This window comes from Pseudorca crassidens, chromosome 7, assembly GCF_039906515.1.
Source record: "Pseudorca crassidens isolate mPseCra1 chromosome 7, mPseCra1.hap1, whole genome shotgun sequence".
Lineage (NCBI taxonomy): Eukaryota > Metazoa > Chordata > Mammalia > Artiodactyla > Delphinidae > Pseudorca > Pseudorca crassidens.
In genome coordinates this window covers 7,912,965-7,934,714 of record NC_090302.1, presented here as the reverse complement: position 1 = coordinate 7,934,714, position 21,750 = coordinate 7,912,965, and the positions used below count along the sequence as shown (strand labels likewise).

The 21,750-nt window shown below is 46.7% G+C and overlaps 1 protein-coding gene and 1 long non-coding RNA gene across 10 annotated transcripts in view; one reads left to right on the top strand and one right to left on the bottom strand.

Annotated features, from left to right (window-relative positions):
* The window catches only part of SLC25A25 (solute carrier family 25 member 25), a 32,993-nt gene that overhangs the window by 1,601 nt on the left and 9,642 nt on the right, over positions 1–21,750 (top strand). The window contains exon 1 of one of the 9 annotated variants that reach the window (XM_067743151.1): positions 14,055–14,201. The exons of 3 other annotated variants lie outside the window; for them this stretch is intronic. Coding sequence is in view for 4 of the 6 variants with exons in the window: in XM_067743144.1 (XP_067599245.1) it covers positions 14,473–14,691 (219 nt within the window). In the remaining 2 variants the exon portion in view is untranslated. 5 more of the 9 variants (XM_067743144.1, XM_067743148.1, XM_067743152.1 and 2 more) reach the window with 5 other exon arrangements.
* Positions 13,527–20,838, bottom strand: LOC137227407 (uncharacterized). Its single transcript, XR_010944845.1, has 2 exons — positions 20,706–20,838; positions 13,527–16,680 (listed from the first exon to the last, which is right to left on the bottom strand). It is a non-coding gene; the product is annotated as an uncharacterized lncRNA (long non-coding RNA).

Below are 21,750 nucleotides of genomic sequence, written 5' to 3'. Positions count from 1 at the left end.
CTTAGAGACAAGTTTTTTTTTTAAGTCTTTTCAAGTGAGTTTTACACAAAATGGTGTTGTGAGCTGGATATTTTCCAACCCATAACTGATGAATAAATCACTTGGAAAGATAGGATGGCTGAACTCAGAGGGTCTGTGTCTTATGGGCTTGGGGATGTGTGGGCCTAGGAGAGCCTTTCTGCTTTTATGAACCTACCCACCTGGCATATGCCACCAGGAGCATCGAGGGCTCTTGGCTAGGGGAGTGTATTCAGTGTTTATACCATGCTTTGTGCCTCATCTGGAGTCACAGTGTGTTTTCAGTTCATGGCACATCTGATATTGATCCTAGTCCATTTTTTTTGGCAGTAAATTTCTAAGGGCAAATAAGGAGAAGGTGATCATTTTTCTCTCCAGTATTGAAAGGAAACCTTTTAGATTAGCCAAAGGGAGCCTAGCCCGTCAGGGTCACATTGGCTCTAAAATCTTTAACTCTGTGACTAAGTTCTACCATCTGAGACAATTCTTTTTCATCCTTTCGTTGTATGGCTTTAGTATGGACTACTTCTACTCTCAGCTTATGAATGTGAAATTATACAGCCTGGAGAGATTGGGAATGACCCATTTTATTTGTTTATTACCTGTGGCGGAGCACAGGCTAGTCTGTGGCGAATGGTTTAAGTATTAGAGAGAGAACCTGCCTTTTTGTGAATAGCTGGGCAACAGGAAGACACCCTGCCTCACGAACCCCATACCACTTCCTGTTGCAGTAGTATCAGAATTAGCTACATGCAGAAAAAGTAGTGCTGCAGTTTTGCAGAAGTAGCAAAGGCCAAAGAGAATTTGGGGGCCCTTCAGTTCAAAATGGGTTATCTGCCATGGGAATAGGCATTGAAAAACACAACATCAAACTTCGGTAGCTGCTTCAGATAACCCACAGGACCAGTCTGAGGTGCTGGGGTTTGCACAGGAATCAGCTGTGAGGGCTTATCAGTGGGTGATGGGTGAACCAAGGCCTTGTGACTACACAAAGCCTCCCACTAGCTAACCACCACTGGGTCAAGTTTTCTTTAGAAAAGACCAGCGATTTTTGGCATCTGCCTTTGTTTCAGAAGAAATTGGGACAGTCGAGAAAAATTTACTTAAAATGGCAGTGGGCAGGCTTCCCTGGTGGCGCAGTGGTTGAGAATCCACCTGCCAGTGCAGGGGACACGGGTTCAAGCCCTGGTCTGGGAAGATCCCACATGCCGCGGAGCAACTGGGCCCGTGAGCCACAACTACTGAGCCTGCGCGTCTGGAGCCCGTGCTCCGCAACAAGAGAGGCCGCGACAGTGAGAGGCCCGCGCACCGCGATGAAGAGTGGCCCCCGCTCGCCGCAACTAGAGAAAGCCCTCGCACAGAAACAAAGACCCAACGCAGCCAAAAATAAATAAATATATATTTTTTAAAAATGGCAGTGGGCAGAGAAACCGATGGCAGCCAGCCAGAGAAATTTTCTTTGTAAAGAGCATGTGAGCAAGAAGCCTGTCCTGGGACTAAAGAAGGGAAGAGTTTATTAAAGACAGAAAAAAGATGATGACAACAGTAGCAACTTTAGGAGATGAGACTTCAGCTAGAGCTAATTATAGCATTGCCTATTTAAGGCATTTTCATGTGACCAAACAAAATCTCTGTCTGAAAACAAATTTAAACCATAGGTTAGAACTCAGGCAACCAGTTAGGGAAAGAACACAAGCTGTGTTACATGTCATCAGTTGTTCCTTCAGCTGAGGCTTGTGGGGCTCTCCTAAGGGGCTGGTGTTTGATGCAGGTGAGGATTCTAGAAGATGGAGGGGTTGAGGTTGCATATGCGCCATCTAGTTTGAGCCTCACAAACTGGGCTTTGGGGAGAACTTGAGGAGCAATCCTTTTAGAACCACATCTGTTATTCCCAAAATAGGTTTCAGGATTATCCAGAGATGATCCTGTCAAAAATGAGAATCTGCCCTGCCCTAATTCTCTCCTTGACCAGAGCAGTATATAGGAGGCAGTCTCTGTTGACCTGAAATAATCGAATGGAAGGTCATTAATATCAAGTTGGTATTGCTTAATCAGACAGTACTGTTGAACTCTATACCTTTTCAGTGTTTGGCCATTTGTGGGGCAGGTATTTGCATAAGTAGCTGGACTTAGGTAACACAGTCTACAGAAAAAGAGCCTTTTCCATAGAAAAGGGGCAGACATAATTTGGTATAATAGAATGACACATTAGAAAAAGAAAAATGCTCTTTGCGGACTGGATTGAGTTCACATATTAAACTGATTGTGTTGTATTGTAAAATTCCTGGCTTGGAGGAATTATCAAGTCAACTAGAGGATGTTTTAAAAAATTAGTTGATATCTGGACTTCCGTGGTGGTCCAGTGGGTAAGACTCCACACTCCCAATGCAGGGGGCCCAGGTTCCATCCCTGGTCAGGGAACTAGATCCCGCATGCATGCCGCAACTAAAAGATCCCGCATACTGCAACTAAGAAGTCTGCATGCCACAACTAAGAATCCCGCATGCCGCAACGAGGACCCCGCGTGCCGCAACTAAGATCCGGCGCAACCACAATAACTAATAAATAAATATTTTTTAAAAAATTAATTGATATCTGCAAAGGTGGAGCCAAGGACCCTGATCCTAAGACTGAGTGATAAATAAGAACCTACCAGAGTGGGCCTGATCTGGACCTTCAGTGGATGAATTCCTTTGATGTTCAAAGAGCCATCAATTGTTGAAGCCTCACAGAAACCACGGGGGAATGAGAAGAACAAATATTTTGCTGGTATTCATTTCTAGCCCAGCTGAGTACACAGCCGCGGGATGAATTCAGTGAACAAAACTGTACTCAGCGAGGACTAGTCTCATTAAACTAAAGCTGAGCAGACTTTTCATTTGTTAACCATTTCTCCTACCAGTGTGAATTTCGCAGAACCGAAGAATTTAGTCTCGGACAGGTCACTGGCCATCATAGGCCAGCCTCCCACCCAGTGTGGGAGGCATTCCTCCTGTGGCATCCTTCCCAGAGGGTCACCCAGCCCATTCCTTTGTGGACCTAGTCGGGGCCCTTGTGAGTTCTTTCTTAGGTCAGACTGAAGTCCGTCTGCTTGCATCTGCTACCCATTTGCCCCAAGGGTACCTTCAGGAGCAGCCCAGAAACGTGATCCGAGGGTCCTTGAAAACAGCTGTCTTATCTGAAAACAGCTGTCCTCCTGTAATCTCTGCTGCTGCTCAAAGCAGTAGATTTCACCGTGCACTTCTTCCATGGTATGCTGTCCACACTCCATGGGCCCTTCCCGGAGGCAGTGTGCCCTGGAGTTTAGACTACAGATTTTCCCTGGAAACATAACACGAAGTGAAGGAAGCCAGTCACGAAAGACCATATGTATTACATGGTCCATTTTCTATGAAAGTCCAGAATAGGGAAAGCTATAGAGACAGCAAGTAGATTAATGGTTGCCTAGGCCTGGGAGCAGAGGGGAATGGAGAGCTAGGAAGGGGATGACTAATAATAGGTCTGGGGTTTATTTTTTGGGGGGTGTTTAATTTATTAATTTATTTTCAGCTGTGTTGGGTCTTTGTTGCTGCGTGTGGGCTTTCTCTAGCTGTGGCGAGCAGGGGGCTGCCCTTCATTGCTGTGCGTGGGCTTCTCATCGTGGTGGCTTCTCTTGTTGCGGAGCACTGGCTCTAGGCCCACGGGCTTCAGTAGTTGCAGCACGCGGGCTTCAGTAGTTGTGGCTCACAGGCTTAGTTGCTCTGCAGCATGTGGGAACTTCCCGGACCAGGGCTCAAACCCGTGTCCCCTGCATTGGCAGGCGGATTCTTAACCACTGTGCCACCAGGGAAGCCCAAGGGTTCTTTTTGAGGTGATGAAAATGGTCTAAAATTGACCATGGTGGTGGTTGCACATATCTATGAATGTACTAAAAGCCATCAAATTGTACACTCAAATGGGTGATTTGTATGGTATGCAAGTTATATCTCAATAAGACTTCTTTAAATAACCCAGTACAGTCTTTGTGGTATAATGTAAACCTGGGTTCAAGTATTGTCTGTGCTGCTTGCGAGCTGTGTGACCTTGAGCAAGTTACCCAACCTCTCCAAGTCTTATCAGCCTCCTTATCTTGGTGGTAGGAATACCTACTTCAGTGGGTTTTTGTGGGATTGAATTAGAAGAAGTACAAAGAACCTGGGACAGGGTTCAATACAAAGTGACTTGTCCCCCCATCGAGTCTGAAAATAAGATGCCCACAGTTGGTCGTATCCTCTACATTTTTTTCTTAGGTTGCTAAGGTGAAAAGTGGGCTAGAGGGCTTCCCTGGTGGCGCAGTGGTTGAGAGTCTGCCTGCCGATGCAGGGGACACGGGTTTGTGCCCCGGTCCAGGAGGATCCCACATGCCACGGAGCGGCTGGGCCGGTGAGCCACGGCCGCTGGGCCTGCGCGTCCGGAGCCTGTGCTCCGCAGCGGGAGGGGCCACAGCAGTGAGAGGCCCGCGTACCGCAAAAAAAAAAAAAAAAAAAAAAAAAGTGGGCTAGAAAGAAGGAGAAGGTCTGGGGGATGTGGGTAATAAAGGGTGTGTCAGTAATAAAGGGTGTATAGCACCCAGGGAGAGCACAGTCTCCTGTCAGCTGACAGGGCTGCGGGAAGCCCGGGCCCTATAGCTTTAAGGAAGATTAAAACAGAAAAAAAAAAGAAAAGAAAAAGAAACCCCAGTGGCAGGAGATTTCTAAGAAGTGGTCTTGTCACTCTACACCCAGTGATGTCTTTGGCCCAAATGTTTCCCTGGATGGAAATGGGCCCCCTTGAGCACCGCTCTTGTCAGCCTGTTGCCCGTTTCATGAGCCATAGATGGTCTTTTCTCAAATATAGAGTTCACTTTGAGGTTGTGAAAATGGAAGCTTCAAGTAGAGCTTAATTAAAACCTTTGGAGATTATGTCACTCACCTCATTAGTGTGTAGAAGTGGCACTGAGGCTGGTTGAAAGCAAAGGCAGTGGCAGAACCCAGGATTTGGACTTTGCCCAATTTAGCTCAACATACACTGCCTCCTTCCTTCCGTGGCTGGAGGTACTTAACTAATCCTTAAAACTTTGAGGCCTGGGCTTCCCTGGTGGCGCAGTGGTTAGGAGTCAGCCTGCCAATGCAGGGGACATGGGTTCGATCCCTGGCCTGGGAAGATCCCACATGCCGTGGAACAACCACAACTACTGAGCCTGTGCTCTAGAGCCCGCAAGCCACAACTACTGAGCCTGCATGCCACAACTACTGAAGCCCGCGTGCCTAGAGCCCGTGCTCCACAACAAGAGAAGCCACGACAATGAGAAGTCTGCGCACTTCGACGAAGAGTAGTCCCTGCTCACCGCAACTAGAAAAGCCCGTGCACAGCAACGAAGCCCCAACACAGCCAAAAAAAATAAATAATAATAATAAAACTTTGAGGCCTTTATTTTCACAGTTTGTGACAAGGAAGTATCTGTGCCATGACACCAGCTGAGAGTTTTAAGACCCCCATAGTGCTCAGGAAGCAGGGCCTGAAATGATAGGTATGCTCTGGTCTATAAAAGACTCAACACAATACCTAAAAAAAGAATTTGTTGTCTTAAAGTGCGCCTTCCTTTAAAATAAATGAATAACAAAGGTAGGACAGAAGGAGCTTCTTATCTGCTTTAAACTCTTGGCTGGGAAGCTTGAAAAGGAGGTGAGTCATGGCTTATTTTCCCAGGGTCCTGGGGAAACTGGAGCCGGTGGCTGTCCCTGTTCCTGCTGCTGCTTTGTGAAGCTTTCCACATTCCATCTACCCCTGGCCTCCTGCCTCCTTTCCTCCAGCCCTCCCTCCTCCTGGGCTGGAGTCTGATGTGACTCTTCTTACCAAACACAGGGAAAACCACCTCCATTGTGTGAGAAAACTCGCAAAAAAAGAAATGCCAGTGATGAAAAAAAAGGGGAAAAAAAGGGCAGGTTTTAGAATGGTTTAGATCACCCAGAATAAGCACAAAGTGTTGAATCCTTGTCTTTGGCCTGTAACAGTGAAGATTCCTGTTGGTTAAAACCAACTCACTACTGTGCCCACCTTCACCATCCTGTTGGCCTTTCCCCACTGTCGATTCTGGTTAAATGACTTGTCCAGGGTCTTACAGAAGCACTACAGGGAGAGATTACATTCTTATAAAAGCCTTCAGTGATGCATTTATGAACGTGGTTAACTTTTTTACTTTATGTCTTGGATGTATTTTTTTTGCTAGAGTCTCTTCTTTAACCTATATAAGCAGTAAAAATAGGATCTGGTAAATAGTTCTACAGCTAAAAAAATGCCTTTTCTGAATTGTTTCTAAGTGCTGACGATATAAACCAGTCATTCTTACACAGAATTCTCCCAGCTGCCCTTCACACCCTGAGCAGCTCTGATGTACATTTGCTGAAGGCAGCTGTCCATCCGGTGGGCTTCATGCCTGTGTCTGGGCTCTTCTCTCTGAGGTCCTCCCCCAGGACAGAGCAAGCAGCTGGTGACAGTTCCATTCTCACTCATTCAGATGATCTCAGTTGTAGAGTGTGATCCTGAAGTCAGCTTTAAGAAACCACAAACATTTCGTGTTGCTTTAATAATAAATCTGCTAGTTTGCCTTTTCACGTAGGAGCAGAGAAAGAGCGAATAAGGAAAGCGTGGCTGCCACAAGTGGGCTGAACATGTACCAGTGGTTTGGCTCCCACTGGTCAGTTTTGGGTTGGTTGGGAAATTCTGATTATTTAAGGTGATTGGGTGTTTATATGCCGGCTTCGATACTATAGTCTCCCCCTGCCCCCCTTGGCATCTATCTAATCTGAAAGGAGAATCAGGCTCCTATAAGAGCAGAAAAAGAAGAGAAAGTATGCTGTGTTTCTATGTGGTCTCTTGTTTCTACAGATCTTTAATTTATGTGCTACATCTCAAAATCCTATACTTAAAATCAGGTTAATTTTGTACACCCCTAACTTTCTTTTATTTTTTAAAAGTTTATTTATTTAATTTATTTATTATTTTTGGCTGCCTTTGGTCTTCGTTGCTGCATGCAGTCTTTCTCTAGTTGTGGCGAGAAGGGGGCTACTCTTCATTGCGGTGTGTGGCTTCTCTTGTTGCAGAGCATGGGCTCTAGGCGCACGGGCTTCAGTAGTTGTGGCACGCAGGCTTCAGTAGTTGTGGCTTGCGGGCTCTAGAGCACAGGCTCAGTAGTTGTGGCGCACGGGCTTAGTTGCTCCGGGGGCTTAGTTGCTCCACGGCATGTGGGATCTTCCCAGACCAGGGCTCTAACTTCTGTTCCCTGCATTGGCAGGCGGATTCTTAACCACTGCACCACCAGGGAAGCCCCTAACTTTCTTTTAGAGAAAAGAAAAAGACATCTTTGTTAGCAGGCATTGACCTTGAACTTGGGACCTCAATGGAGACTGGCTTTTCACCAGGAATAAATAAGCGTCCAAGAGACTGTTTTCTCGGTGGGGCACTTCTCTTTTCCACAGTCACAGGAGTCCCCTTCAGGGAGTTTTGGCCAAAGCTAGATTTTCTGGTTTTACTTCCTAAAATGGAAATAGATTAGGGGATTTCACCTTTTTCATTACTGCAGTTTTGTCGTCTTCAGTGCCAAATGAGGCTGGTGCCTGGCTCCTCTTCATTGTCTAATTGTGGGCTGAGTCGAGGGCATGAGGCTGTTTAATAGTCCTGCCTGACACCCTGAAACCACTGCTGCCATGGGACGGCACAGGACAGCACCCAGGATCTAAGTGTTTAAATTCTCCGGTTGATTCATTTCAGAGAAGGATAGTCACCTGCCACAGTGGTGCCTTTGAAATAACAAATTGTTACTACCAACGTATAAAGAGATCCTTCAAGCTCTTTTGCTCCTGTACCATCCGAAAAGGATTTTATTTTTTATTTCATTCTTTTTTTAAAAAAATATTTATTTATTTATTTATTTGGCTGCGTCAGTGTTCGTTGCGCACACAGGATCTTTGTTGCGGCTCGCAGGCTTAGTTGCCCCACAGCATGTGGGATCTTAGTTCCCTGGCCAGGGATCGGACACGCGTCCCCTGCGTAGCAAGGCAGTTTCTCAACCACTGGACCATCAGGGAAGTCCCCGAAAAGGATTTTAAAAAACAGTGTACCCTGTTGCACGTTAAGTTGACATCTAAACATTTTTGTCATAGGTTTAATAGCTGCAGAGGATATAATTTCTGGCATACTGTGTATCTGCCTTAAATGTTTTAGTCTGTCGGTTTTGGTTTTGATCAAAACCTTAGAGTTTTGCAGATTTGACTCATCCAATTTATGGAAAATGCCTTCCATGTAACCTATTGGCCAAGCCAGTCTTCATTTTCAAGTCAAATCCATTTGACTCTCTGTCAAATAAAATCTGACTTCATTTTTCAGTTAAAAAAGAAAGTCTTAGTGGTCTTCCCTTTGACAACATCTCTTCTGAATGCTAATTGTAATTCTAAGATAGATAGATGGGTAGTAGGTAGTGAAACTTGTAAACAAGGGACATGGGGAGAGCTCTCTGCCCTGTTATAAGATGCCCTCAGGAATCTGCAGTTGTCCTTTTGTGTGATGTCCCAGGGGCTTTTATACCCTGGGCAATTCATCAGGATAATTTGGAATGGGTTCCCGCCGGGGGTTCATTCCATTAGAATTTGTTTTCTCTGAAAAGTACAGGAGATCTTGTGACACAGTTTTATCCCCAAGTCTCTATTTTCTAGATTCTTGGAAGAGTGGGTTGCTTCTGCAGGTGATTACCCTCAGCTTAACCAGGTTCTGTGGACGTTTATAAGTCTACAGTTACTGGAGTGTTATACTTGCCAGCCCTGTCTCTGGATATGGGTGGTCCCTCATACCCAAGAAAGTTAAGTGAGGTGGAATTGTATTATAGTAATAGCAAAAGAAACTAATGATCTCTACCAGATATTGGTGGTTTAGGCGATGCTGTAGTGTAAGGAAAGAGATGTACTGCATTAACCCACAAGGAGATCAAAGGTGCTTTAAAATAAAAATATTGGCAAAGTATGCAAATTGAACAGATTTTCATTGATCCCTGTCTTAGGTGCTGGTCAAGGGAGATTTTAGGATAAATAAGGCCTGGTCTCTTCCTCGCCTAGTTATTTTTTCTTTTCTTCTGCTGACTTTGGGTTTAATTTGTTCTTTTCTGGTTTCTTGTGGTGGAAGCTGAGGTCATTGATTTGATACCTCTCTTTTCTGATGTAGGTATTCCCTTCTAAGTCCTGCTCTGGCTGCATCCCACAAGTTTTGCTGTGTTGTGGTTTCACACCATTCAAAATACTTTCCAATTTCTCTTTTGATTTCTTCTTGAGCATGGGCTCTAGGCACGCGGACTTCAGTAGTTGTGGCACATGGGCTCAGTAGTTGTGGCTCACGGGCTGTAGAGCGCAGGCTCAGTAGTTGTGGCTCATGGGCTTAGTTGCTCCATGGCATGTCGGACCTTCCCAGATCAGGGATCGAACTCATGTCCCCTGCATTGGCAGGTGGATCCTTAACCACTGCGCCACCCGCCACCCGCCACCCGGGAAGTCCGAACTGTCACTTATCTTTGAAAGAGATTTAAATAATAAGGAAAAAGTTCTATCTACCCACACAATTACCATTTCTAGTGCTCTTCATTCCTTTCATTCCATTCTTCATCTGGTTATCATTTTTCTCTATCTGAAGGATTCCTTTAACATTTCTTGTAATGCAGATCTGCTGGTGGTAAATTCTTTCAGCTTTTGTATGTCTGAAAAGTGTTTATTTTGTCTTCCTTTTGGAAGGTATTTTTCTAGGTATAAAATTCTGGATTAACAGTTTCTGATGGAAAGCCCCCTGTCATTCTTGTTTTTGTTCTTCTGTAAGTAATGGGTCTTTTTCTCAAGGTGTTTTTAAGATTTTCCTTTATATCACTGGTTTTCAGAAATTTAACTGTGATGTGCCTGAGTGTAGTTTTTTGTTTTGTTTTGTTTTGTTTTGATGTTTTTTATGCTTGGGGTTTGCTGAGCTTCTTGGATCTGTAGGTTTTAATAAATTTGGAAAAAATCTGGCCATTATTTCTTTAAATATTTGTTCTGTCCCCACCTCCATGAACTTCAGTTGGGTGTATATTAGTCTATTAGCAGTTCTCCCACAGCTCACTAATGCATTTTTCATTTTTTTGTATTGTTTTATTTTTTCTCTCTGTGTTTCATTTTGTAAAGTTTCTATTGCTGTGTCTTCAAGTTCATTAATCTTTTCTTCTGCATTGTCTAATCTGCTATTAAAACCATCCAGTGTGTTTTTCGTCTCAGACATTGTAGTTTTCTTCTAGAGTATCTGCAATGTCTCTGTTTAACGTTCTTGATCTTTCTTGAGCACGTAGGATACAGTTATGACTTGCAGTATCCTTGTGTACTAATTCTGTCATACATGTGACTTCTGGATCAGTTTCAATGGACTGATTTCTCTTCTCATCATGGGTCATCTTTTCCTGCTTCTTTGCATTAGGCTGTTAATTTTTTATGGGATTTTTATCTTGGATATCTTTGTATTCCTATAAATATTCTTGAGCTTTATTCTGGGATGCAGTTATTCAGAAACAGGTTGACCCTTTCCGAGCCTGCTTTTTTTTTTTTTTTTTTACGGTACGCGGGCCTCTCATTGTTGTGGCCTCTCCCGTTGCGGAGCAACAGGCTCCAGACACACAGGCTCAGCGGCCATGGCTCATGGGCCCAGCCGCTCCGCGGCACGTGGGATCTTCCCGGACCGGGGCACAAACCTGCGTCCCCTGCATCGGCAGGCGGACTCTCAACCACTAAGCCACCAAGGAAGCCCTGAGCCTGCTTTTTAAAGCTTTGTTAGTCAGGCAAGAACAGCATTTAGTCTGGGGCCAGTTTTGCCCCACAATTGAGGCAAAACCCTCTGAGTACCCTTCCGGAACCTTCCTATATTATGAGGTTTTTCCACTCCAGCTGGTGGGAACAGGAACTATTCTTAGCCCTGTGATGCCTTTGGCTGCTTCCTTCTCCACCCACAGGCAGTTTCCTCATACTCACTTGCTCTGATTTTGGGGGGCCCTCAGCAGAGCTCCAGAGCTTGCTCTCTGTGTAGCTCTGTCTTCTCTGGTACTCTGTCCTGCAAACTCTAGCTGTCCTGGCCTCCCAGCTCCTTCTCTTCCACATAGGGAGACTACTGGGCTCTGCTGGGTACCCACTCTCTGTGCCATATCCTGGAAACTCCAGGCAGGAAGCCTGGGCGGTTGAGGGGCTCATGTGTTTAGAAATCTCAGGAATCACTGCCCTTCGTTGCCTAATGTCCAGTGTCTTGAAAATCATTCTCGTATGTTTTGCCTTCCTTTTGGAAGGTATTTTTCTAAGTATAAAATTCTGGATTAGCAGTTTCTGATGGAAAGCCCCCTGTCATTCTTGTTTTTGTTCTTCTGTAATGGGTCTTTTTCTTAAGGTGCTTTTAAGATTTTCCTTTTTATCACTGGGTTTCAGAAATTTAATTTGTTTTTTCAGAAATTTAAGTTGTTACAGGCAGAAAGGTGAATTGGTTCCATCTTGGCTAGAACTCCATCTTGGCTAGAACGCCCCCACCCCCCGAGTTCATAACTCAGTTCCGTGGTACAGAGTAGTCCATTAAATGAAAAACCAGTAACCTCCTCAATAAGGGATTTATCTCATGTTTGTAGATGGGGGCCTAAAACATCACTATCTCCCCCAACTCACCAGATTTTCAGTGCCTAAAAAAAGATTAATTTTCACTAAAGGATTACTTATTTATATAGGGATTTTTGCTCTGGACTGGCTCTTCTTTAGTATTCAAGCTATTTATTTCTATGAACTCACAATCATTTTCTTTTTATTTATTTATTTATTCGTGGCTGTGTTGGGTCTTTGTTGCTGCGCGTGGGCTTTCTCTAGTTGCTACAAGCAGGGGCTACTCTTCGTTGCAGTGTGCAGGCTTCTCATTGCAGTGGCTTCTCTTGTTGTGGAGCATGGGCTTTAGGCGCCCAGGCTTCAGTAGTTGTGGCACGCAGGCTCAGTAGTTGTGGCTCACGGGCTCTAGAGCACAGGCTCAGTAGTTGTGGCACATTGGCTTAGTTGCTCCGTGGCATGTGGGATCTTCCCGGACCAGGGCTTGAACCCATGTCCCCTGCATTGGCAGGTGGATTCTTAACCAACGTGCCACCAGGGAAGACCCTGAACTCACAATCATTTTCTTTTCTTTTTCTTTCTTTTTTTTTTTTGCTGCACCGCACAGCATGTGGGATCTTGGTTTCCCCACCAGGCATCAACCCCATGCCCCTTGCAGTGGAAGCGTGGAGTTTTAACCACTGGATCACCGGGGAAGTCCCTCACAATCATTTTCTAGATAAAATAGCTAATATGTACTGTTCTAAGAGCTTTGTACATTATTTCATTTAGTCTTTAACCGACTCTGTGAAGTAATGATACGGTTCTGTTACTATCCTCATTTTGCACATGAGGCTATTAAAGCACAGAGAGGTTAAGTAACTTGATCAAGATCACACAGCCAGTAAGTGATGGCCAGGATTGAACCTGGGGTCTGGCTCCAAAGACTAGACATTTAATCAACACACAAAGCTGCTTCCAGGTAAAGTTGTTCTGTATATCCAGTGAGAGGGCAACTGATGCAGGTTCCTCAGCTTTCAAACAAGCATGCTGCCTTGCTTTCCCTTGTCGTGTTTTCTTTTTAAATTACGGTCGTATGTATGCACACATGTGTGCCTGGTCATACATGCACATGATTTGGTTTCACCAGATATAAGAGGATATTCAAAGAAAATAAACCTCCCATCTCTCTTTCTTCCTTCAAACCCCCAAGTTCCCCCCCACCCCACCCCAAACCGTCTCTTCAATTTTAGTTCGTCTTTCCAGAGAGATTCTTCACGTACACAAGCTTAGAAACAGATGGCAGCAAACGATCCCCTTTCTTCTGCACCTTGCTCTTTTCATCTAACAAGATATTTTCAAGTCATCCCATAATAGTAGGTGTAGAGCTGCCTTCCTCTTTTTGACAGCTGCCTAGGGCTCCATTGTGGTTGTGCATTAATTTACAACGTACTCCCCTTCTAAAGAATTTTACATTGTTTCCAAACCTGTGCTATTGTAAATCAGGCTGCAAAAAATATCCTTATATTTTATCACACGTATGTATCCCATATATATCACATTTGTATATGTGATTTCCCACATGTGCAAATATATCTGCAGGATAAATCACTAAAAGTGGAATTGCTGTGTCAGAGCGTTTGTGCTTTTGATCTGTTGGTAGCTGTGACTAAATTGCTCTCCAGAGAGATTATACTGATTTACACTCTCATAGCAGCGTATGAGGGTATATGTTTCTCTATACTCTCCCCAACACAGTCTATTAAACTTTTTTCATGCTGTGTTTGTTTTCAAAATAATGGCTGTGAACACTATATCAAAGGGTTACCTTTGTGAGGGATGACCCGGCACTGCATTTGTCTGCCAGGAAACTAAGAAACAAATGACCAAAGATGAATTCCCTTTTGTTCATGATCATTGACTCATTTCAGCCCACAGACTTCATCTGTGCCTGCTTCTGGGCACTAGGGGTAGAAAGATCTGCGACTTGGTCCCTGTCCCCAAGAAGTTCATCTTGTAGAGCGAGACTCAGAGAAGTGGCTATGATACGGTGTGCATCGTGTTACACACAGTTGCAGAGAATGGGATAATGGAACAAGGGAAAGTGTTGCTAGATGTCTTAGGAAGTGTTGCCAGGATCTCTTGATTGTGCTAAACTTGATGGGGAATGTCATCCCGGAAACAGCCAGGTGGAGAGAAGGAAGTTGGACTCTTGAGGACCAGCCAGCTCAAGGTGGCTTCTGTGAGGCTGGAAGCTCCTCTGGAGGTTACCGCAGGCACCTCCCTGCAGAACTGCCGGCTGCATGCAGGGAATCGGTCGGCTGTGATTGGAGGGATGTTGCTGGTGGGGATAATGAACTCGGTAGTGTCGGCAGAGGTGATTGGCCGCGCCCTGCTGCAGTGAGAATGCAGGCTGGATGCTCGGGTCCTCACTTGCGTGATGATCATTAATTGAGCGAGGACAGCTGAATAATTGGGAGCTCGAAGTTGCTTCTGCCTCCAGGAGAGGTCTGTTGGGCTATCGCTTTTTTCCTTTTTTCAAAAAGCCAAGCGTTTGATCACCGTCCACCTGCAAAAGTGAGTTTTTATTGAAGAAGCTCCAGCTGCTCTCTCGTTGTCAGCGACCCGGCGGGGCTTTCAGAGTGAGCTGCTTCTCAGGCCAGGCACGACAGCAGTGCTTAGCAAATTTGAGAAGGCAGGAAACAGCCACTGCATGCAGAGCTGCCAGCCTTACAACTCCCCAGGCTAGTCGTCCAAGCAGCTGTGTAGCCAGAGACCCTTGGTATTGTGGTCACATCCCTCCTCAAAAGTGAACGGTCACCGTCGGCGACGTGGGGAGGAAGCCGTGATGTTGCAGATGCTGTGGCATTTTCTGTCTAGCTTCTTCCCCAGGGCCAGGTGCCAAGGCTCCAGAGAGGGGAGCGGGAATGAAGTCAGAGGCACCCCGGCTCCGGCGCGGGGAGCCCAGATGCCAAGCTTTTTGGGGAAACAGGATGGAAGGGCTGAGGCCACGGAAAAGAGACCCACCATCTTGCTGGTGGTCGGACCCGCAGAGCAGTTTCCAAAGGTAATGGCAATGTCGAGAGGACCTCCTAGGTTAGGGGCTAGCCTAGGATCATTTTCCTGGAAAAAGCTGGAGTGTGGGGGAGGAAGAGAGGACTTATGAATGAATCCGTTTGGTCCCGGGGGCCTGGGGAGAGGTGTTAGACAATGAAGAAGCCCAGCTCCAGTCCAGAATCTTTCTGTGGCCACTGCAAAAGCTTTATTACCCAATTGTGACCACTTCAGTGCGGCCATTTGAAGAAGGAAGGTTGAATGCAATGGAAGATTTACCTTAGGATTTGTCTCTTTGGCCCCAGAAAGCCATTTGAAAGGCAGGGACAAACAATTACACCGTGTCTTGGTCTTAGCCTGTTTAAACAGCACAGGGAGGACGGAGCTCAGCGGGCAACAGAGCAAACCTTCCAAGGTGAACCCAGCTGCCGGGAGCTGGGGAGGACCAGCCTGCCCTGCATCCCAAAGGTCAGACCCTCTGCCTTGGTGGGCAGGGGACCCGTCTTGCCTTTCTTTCTGGGAGAAAGGGAGCGATGAGGCAGAGTGGAGGCTGGAGTCTCAGTGCACGGAGGCCGGCACTCCTCACGGGTCTGCGGGTCTGCTGAGCGCTGGGGCCTTCCGTCCATTTCGTGCCCTGAGCGTGGCTTATGTCATCTGATCCTCACAAGAACCAGGGTAAGTGGTAGCACCCCCATTTCACAGATGAGGAAACTGAGGTGCAGAAAGGTTAAGTAATTTGCCCGGGATTAAACAGTTAAGAAGGGGTAGAGGTGAGATTTCATTTCAGCCTACCTGGAACTTTGCCATGTACTGCCCTCATCTTCCCTTAAGAAAGCCGTTTTTAATGGGACCAGTCGAGTTCTCAGGATTAGAACAGAAAGGCTACTTGGCTGTGATTTCTCCTGCCTGGGGTAGGAGAACCTTGTTCACCTCCTGAGGCTTGGTTATTTTGAATCTTTTCTCCTTTCTCAGGATAAAAATGAACTGGAAAAAGGAAGGAGATTCTGCCCTGTGTGTGGCGCGCTGTAGAGTCCAAAAAAGGTTCTGCTGAATTGAGCTACTGCATTTAAGAAATGGACGTTCATTTTTCCTTTGCTAAGTGGGAGGAACTTTTGATGCAACAACTTTTGCAGTGGTTTCAGGTTAAGCACTGAGGAGAATCCTTAGTCTGTGATGGGCTCATCCAGGGCGACAGGGGTCTCGGCATCTGTACTGTGCCTGAGATGTGACAGGTGTCGCTTTCTACCTTTTGATCATTTTACAGGAGCTCGGAAATGGCCGTGGCGTTATCTATTATGAGGAACTTTTATCTCCAGACCTGCTTGCCTTATGGCCAAGGGCTTAAGGGACTGGCTGGCTCCTTTTAAATTCACCCACTTTTGACTTTAATAATTAACTGCTCCACTTCCCAGACTCACACCGACTGGCAGCTCTTGTCAGCCCTCCCCCTGGGCTGGCCTGGCATCAGGACTGTTCTGAACGGCTTCTTTCCTGGCCTACAGAATCGGGAGCAAGGCGGGCTGAACCTGAGACCCACACCTCTCACTGACACTTCTCCCCAGAAGGGAGATGGATCAGCTGCCTGGGGGTGTGGGGAGCCCCAAGAGGGAGGTGCGTCAGCTGGTTTTGGTTTGAAACAAGCAAGAAAGCGCTTCTGGGCGGTGTGGACCCTTTAAAGGCAGACAAATTAAGAACTGGAAGAGTGTTTCAGCAGCGTGCGTCCTTTTCCAGCACAGCTGCTCTTGAAGGTAGGGGTTGGAGGTTGGGATCGTGGGCCGGTGGGGCCTGGCTCGCCATTTCTCTCCGGCAGACGCTGCCGCAGCCTCGTGGGGACCTCGTAGAGACGTCACTTTGGTTCTCAGCCTTCTAAGTGTCCCAGTGGCGCTACTTTGTTCGACTCTCATTTCTCTCTTAAATATGTCTGCTGGTGAGTCAGGTTCCGGCCAGCTTTTATTCTCAGAACTGTTCCAGTTTCCCCCCTTATCTTTGTCTTACAGTCGATCTGCAGTTGGAGAAGAAAGCCATTAGTCTGGAGTGGGAGGTGCCCTGAGCGGCATTCAAGCTTTCAAATCCTGAGGGGCCGTCTTCTCAGAAGCTCAGAGAATTTTGCTCATTGTGTGTCTAATTGCCAAGTGCAGGCAGGTTTCATTGGAAACCGGCTCCACTGGGCTGTCATGGCAACCCGATCATCAAATGACACTACGGCTACAGCAGCAAATGAGGCTCGAGGGCCTTACGGGTGGGTGGGGCTAGAATAGCTGGATGCTGGCAATATATTAATATTTTTGGCTTGGTCTGAGTCATTGGCGGGGCGGTGGAAATACTGTATGAGCTAATGCCACACTCCCAGAGGTACTCTACCTGCCCTGTTGTTACTCATGGTATTCCGGCACTTACGGGGATCTTTGGCATGAAACAGTGGTAGAACAAGGAAAGCTGGTGGGGTGGGGGCATGTGCAGATCTGAGGGTGAGAAGATGCTTGTGAGAGGAACTGCTACTTAGCAGATTAAGGGAAATCGAATGCCACTGAATTCTAAGGCATCTGGAGTGGCTGCCATTGTTTCTGAGTACTGGTTGTTACAGGAATGGACATTGGAAGAAAGGAAACAAAAGTAGATCTGGGTCACAAAATTAGAACAGGTAAAGATAGCAGAGAAGACGTGTCGATGGCAGGAGTGGGAGAGAGCACTTTACTCGGGCCTCCAGAAGCACCGGGAGCTGGTGTGAAACATCAGGAACGGAGCACAAGCCCTGCTTTATGAACTTTTTTTTTTTTTTTTTTGGCCACGCCACGTGACATGCGGGATCTCAGTTCCCCAGCCAGGGATAGAACCTGTGCCCGCTGCAGCGGAAGCGTGGAGTCCTATCCGCTGGGCCGCCAGGGAAGTCCTGAGCCCTGCCATATTCGTCTTCCTTATTTGTATTTCTCACGTATGTGTTCAGAGCTGTAACAGATACATTTTTTGTGTGGTTTTTTTTTTAGCTAAGGCTAAAATTACTCCCCCGCATCTGCTGCCTTCCCATGTGAGGTACTGCTCACTGTAATTCTCAGGGTCAGGCTGACAAGTGTTCTTTGGAAGCTGAATTCTAAAATCTCTTTATGGCAGTGTCAGGCTTGGATGCTGTTTTAAGTGGCCATTGTAACAGGAGCCAGGCTCTGGTGAGCCTCCGCCAGCTGGCTCTGGGGCCCGGGCAAACCAGGTGGCCTCTCCTGGTCTGTTTCTTCATCTCGGAGATTCAGAGATGACCCCAGGGCCCCTGTGGGGCCCAGTGTCTGTAATTCCAGGGAGAGAGCATTTGCCTTGGACACCAGGTGCCTGGAGATTGGCTCAACTGAGAAGTAAAGGTTTCTGTGTGACAACAGAGTTCTGCATGACCTATGCAACTCAGGAAGATGGGTGGTTTAAATAAATAAGCAAACGCCAGTTTACGTTTGTCCAATGAAGACATTCTGTTGGACTCAAACACAGTTGCAAAATAGAAATACGTTGGAGCCCTTTAAGATTAACACTGGAATAGAATTAATGTAAGCGTTGTAAAATAACATCTTGACAAGCACATGCAGAACTTTTCAGAGAACATTTCCTGGCCCTGTGATACCACTGGTCTGTAGAGTAATGAGCTCTGTTATAATCAAGGACATTCCATTCTGTTGATTCTAGAAGATAGTTGCCCTTGTTTGATAATGCTTTAATAATTGTTCCTTATATATTGAATGCTGATTTCACTTTCATTTGGTATTGTTTTCAAATCTCTTCTCAGATTTGTCTTGTAAATATATCATACAACTCAGTGGTACCAAAAAAAACCCCTCAATGGTACAATTATGTTTACCAACATTATTTGAAAAACATAGTTTAGTAGGAAAGGAACATCTCCAGTTGAACAACTTATTTATTCAGTCAAAATATTTGCCATTTTGTATTGGAAGGACTGCAGTTGTCACTGAAATGAGACACTTCAACAGATCTGTGTAATTTATTTTCGTTTCAGAAGCAATCGTGAATAATTTTAAAAAGGAAGATCAGCATTTAAAATTCAGCTCTTTTATTTATAAATGTGAACTTCCTTTAAAATAAAAATAATAATACAGTATCTTTTTGAGTTGAGGTGGACAAAATACCCTGAGGACTCTATTTGCTGGCACTCGGGAAACCAAACCTAAGGTCTTCATCAAGAGTGGTCGTGTTTGTTTTTTGGGGTCTCAGAGGCCTGCCAAGCACGATTCATTCATTCATTCAGAAACTGCTTATGTCAAGCACCTCCGTAATCAAGGCAAGGGCTCATTCCAGGCAAGGAGGTACAAAGGCCCTGCCTTTAGGACCCCAGCAGTAGAGATAAGATGTACATAAAAATAGCCGTAAAGCAGAACATTCTGGATTGGGTAGCTTAAGAGACAGCTGAGTATCATGGATTTAGGTGGAGGCTGAGCAGGAATTTGCCTGAATAATCCTGAGCTGCCTCTGGATACCTCATCGGATCCTCCCTAGTGGATGGATGAAACAGCCCAAGACCTGTTTTTACAGACTCACCATCAGATCTCTTTTAGAAGGGCTGAAATATCATATAAGTTATTAAAATCTGTTTCATAATGATGTATATAAGCATCAACATCTTATTTTCTGAACCTTTTTAAAGTTCTCAACAAAAAGCTTTTTAGTGAATTTAAGAAGTTCCTTTTACTTTGGTGGATCCCCAAATGACATCCATCTGTATTTAATCCATCCTGGTCGCGAGGTTTCGTCTATATTAGGAAGTGGTGCACTGTAGATGGAACATAGCGAGATGGATTCCTTTTTCATCTCTGTGACGTGGGCTCTTCCTCTGCAGCATGAATCTGACATCTTCCTTGGGAAGGAATGAGGTGGAGGTGGCAGGGTGGCCCTTAAATAAAGATCAGATCCTGACTCTCCAAGACCTGAAGTTTCCTCTCATCCTCACCTAAAAGGGACATTCTAGGGCAGTGTTGCTCAGTAGAACTTTCTGTGATGATGGAAATAATGTGTGGCCATGCAACCAAGGAAATGAACTCTTAGTTTCATTGAATTTTAGTTTATTTAAAATTGAGGACTTCCCTGGCAGTCTAGTGGTTAAGACTCCACCGTTCAGGAGGCGCGGGTTCGATCCCTGGTCAGGGAACTAAGATCCCACATGCTGTGTGGCGTGGCATAATAAAATAAAAGTATTGAGCAGCACAGTTGTAGACCAGAAAGCTCTGATGCACTGAACTTTAGAGCGTCCTGAATGAATGTGGGCTCTGAAGACCGCATCCGTGGATCTTAAGTGAGGCCCAGGCTGACCCCAGATTGGTGCTGCTGAGGAGTGCCCCGGCACCATGACCTGTGGCCTAGAGTGTCCTCTTCCTGCCCCCATCATTTCAGCCTCTCGGTGCTTGTGGGGTCCCCAGGCAAAGCCTACAGGGGAGGGGCTGCTCATGTGCAGGGTGGCCTGGGGAGGGTCACTAGAGCCAGCCAGAGCTGTGCCTGGAAAGCCCTGTGGCCCAGGCAGCCGGCTGAGGGGCAGCTCCCCTGCAAGTGAAAGACCCCTCCCCACCCCCACCGGGGGCTACTTCCAGGACTTCTCCCCCCACCCCCCGCCACTGACTTCTACCCTCACAGCGAAACGGGGCCGTTTCAGGTGAGCATTGATTCATTCTCTACCTCCACCCACTTATTTTTCTGCTGGGAATGATTTACCAAGGAGAGAAACCACTGTATTGTGTGACGCGTTTGGGGACCTTGTGGAAAAACAGGCCAAAGGCTGTTTGGAGGGATTGGCAGCCAGAGGGTGAAGGTTTCTGGGGCAGATCCCAGGGCAGGGCAGAATGCTCTGCCCGTCTCCGAAGGGTTAACTGGGGAGCAGGTGACGTCAGTCCTGATCTTTATCCCTCTGCACTCGGCCACGCACGCCTCCTTGCCGGGCTCTGTGCTCATTGGCTGTGGGCGGGAGGTACAGTGAGCAGACTTTTTTCAATTAAGTGAAAGGACAGGGTGGAGGCAGCCAATGACAGCTGCGCCCCAGCATACCTTGTGCAAGTGTGCTGGGCCGGGCAGCATTCTCCTGCCTCCACGCCGCCTGAAACAGCTCCCACCAGCATGCTCTGCCTGTGCCTGTACGTGCCCCTCATCGGGGAGGCCCAGACCGAGTTCCAGTACTTCGAGTCCAAGGGGCTTCCCGCCGAGCTGAAGTCCATCTTCAAACTCAGTGTCTTTATCCCGTCCCAGGAGTTCTCCACCTACCGCCAGTGGAAGCAGGTCTGTACCGTGGAAGGCAGCGGGCGTTTCATCAGTGTTGGCTGAGTGAATGGATGAGCTGGTAGAGGGTCCGCATACCTCAAAGGTCCCCACCATTTCTAAGCGTGCCAGTTTTTTCCCCAGCTGTCGCGTAACTATAGGCAGCTAAAGGGCTATTACGTCATGGGAGTGACCGGCTCTCATGTGACTTCCAAGGAAGGCTGGAATTATAGGGAAGGCACTTGTGGGAGACGGAAAGGAATTTTCTTGCGGAGGGCGGGGTTCTAAGCAGTGCAGGGCCAGGAAGTGCAGGGGCACAGTCTAGCTGCTTTATCTGAGCTGGGGGGCAGGAGGGGAGGGGAGAGGCCCCTCATTGGAGACCCAGGAGTTGGAACCGTGGCTGCAGAGGCTGGAGGTGACAGGGCTGTGCCCTGGGTGAAACAAGCCAACGGGCAGGGGTGAGGGGACCTTCCTAGGCGTCTCTTTGGAGCAGGAGGCAGCAGAAATCATTACTAATTTAAATATGGGGAAACAGCTACAGAGTCTGAGGGGGTCGCCTGCCTCCTAAAGGGACACCCCAACTTCTCCGTTAATCAGATCCTGTGCTATCCCGCCGTGCTCACGATGGCAGTGACGGTCAGATGGTGTGCAGGGGGTGGTGATTTGCATATCCTAGGAAGGAGACCGGACTGAGGTGGAAGCAACGACTTAGAATATTTTGAAATCAGCTGCATGAGCATGTCCTTGAGTTGTCTGTGTCACGGGCACCCACCCAACAAGGCACATGGATCGCGTTGGTGCCAGAGCAACCCAGATACCAATGAGCTTCGTGCCTAGC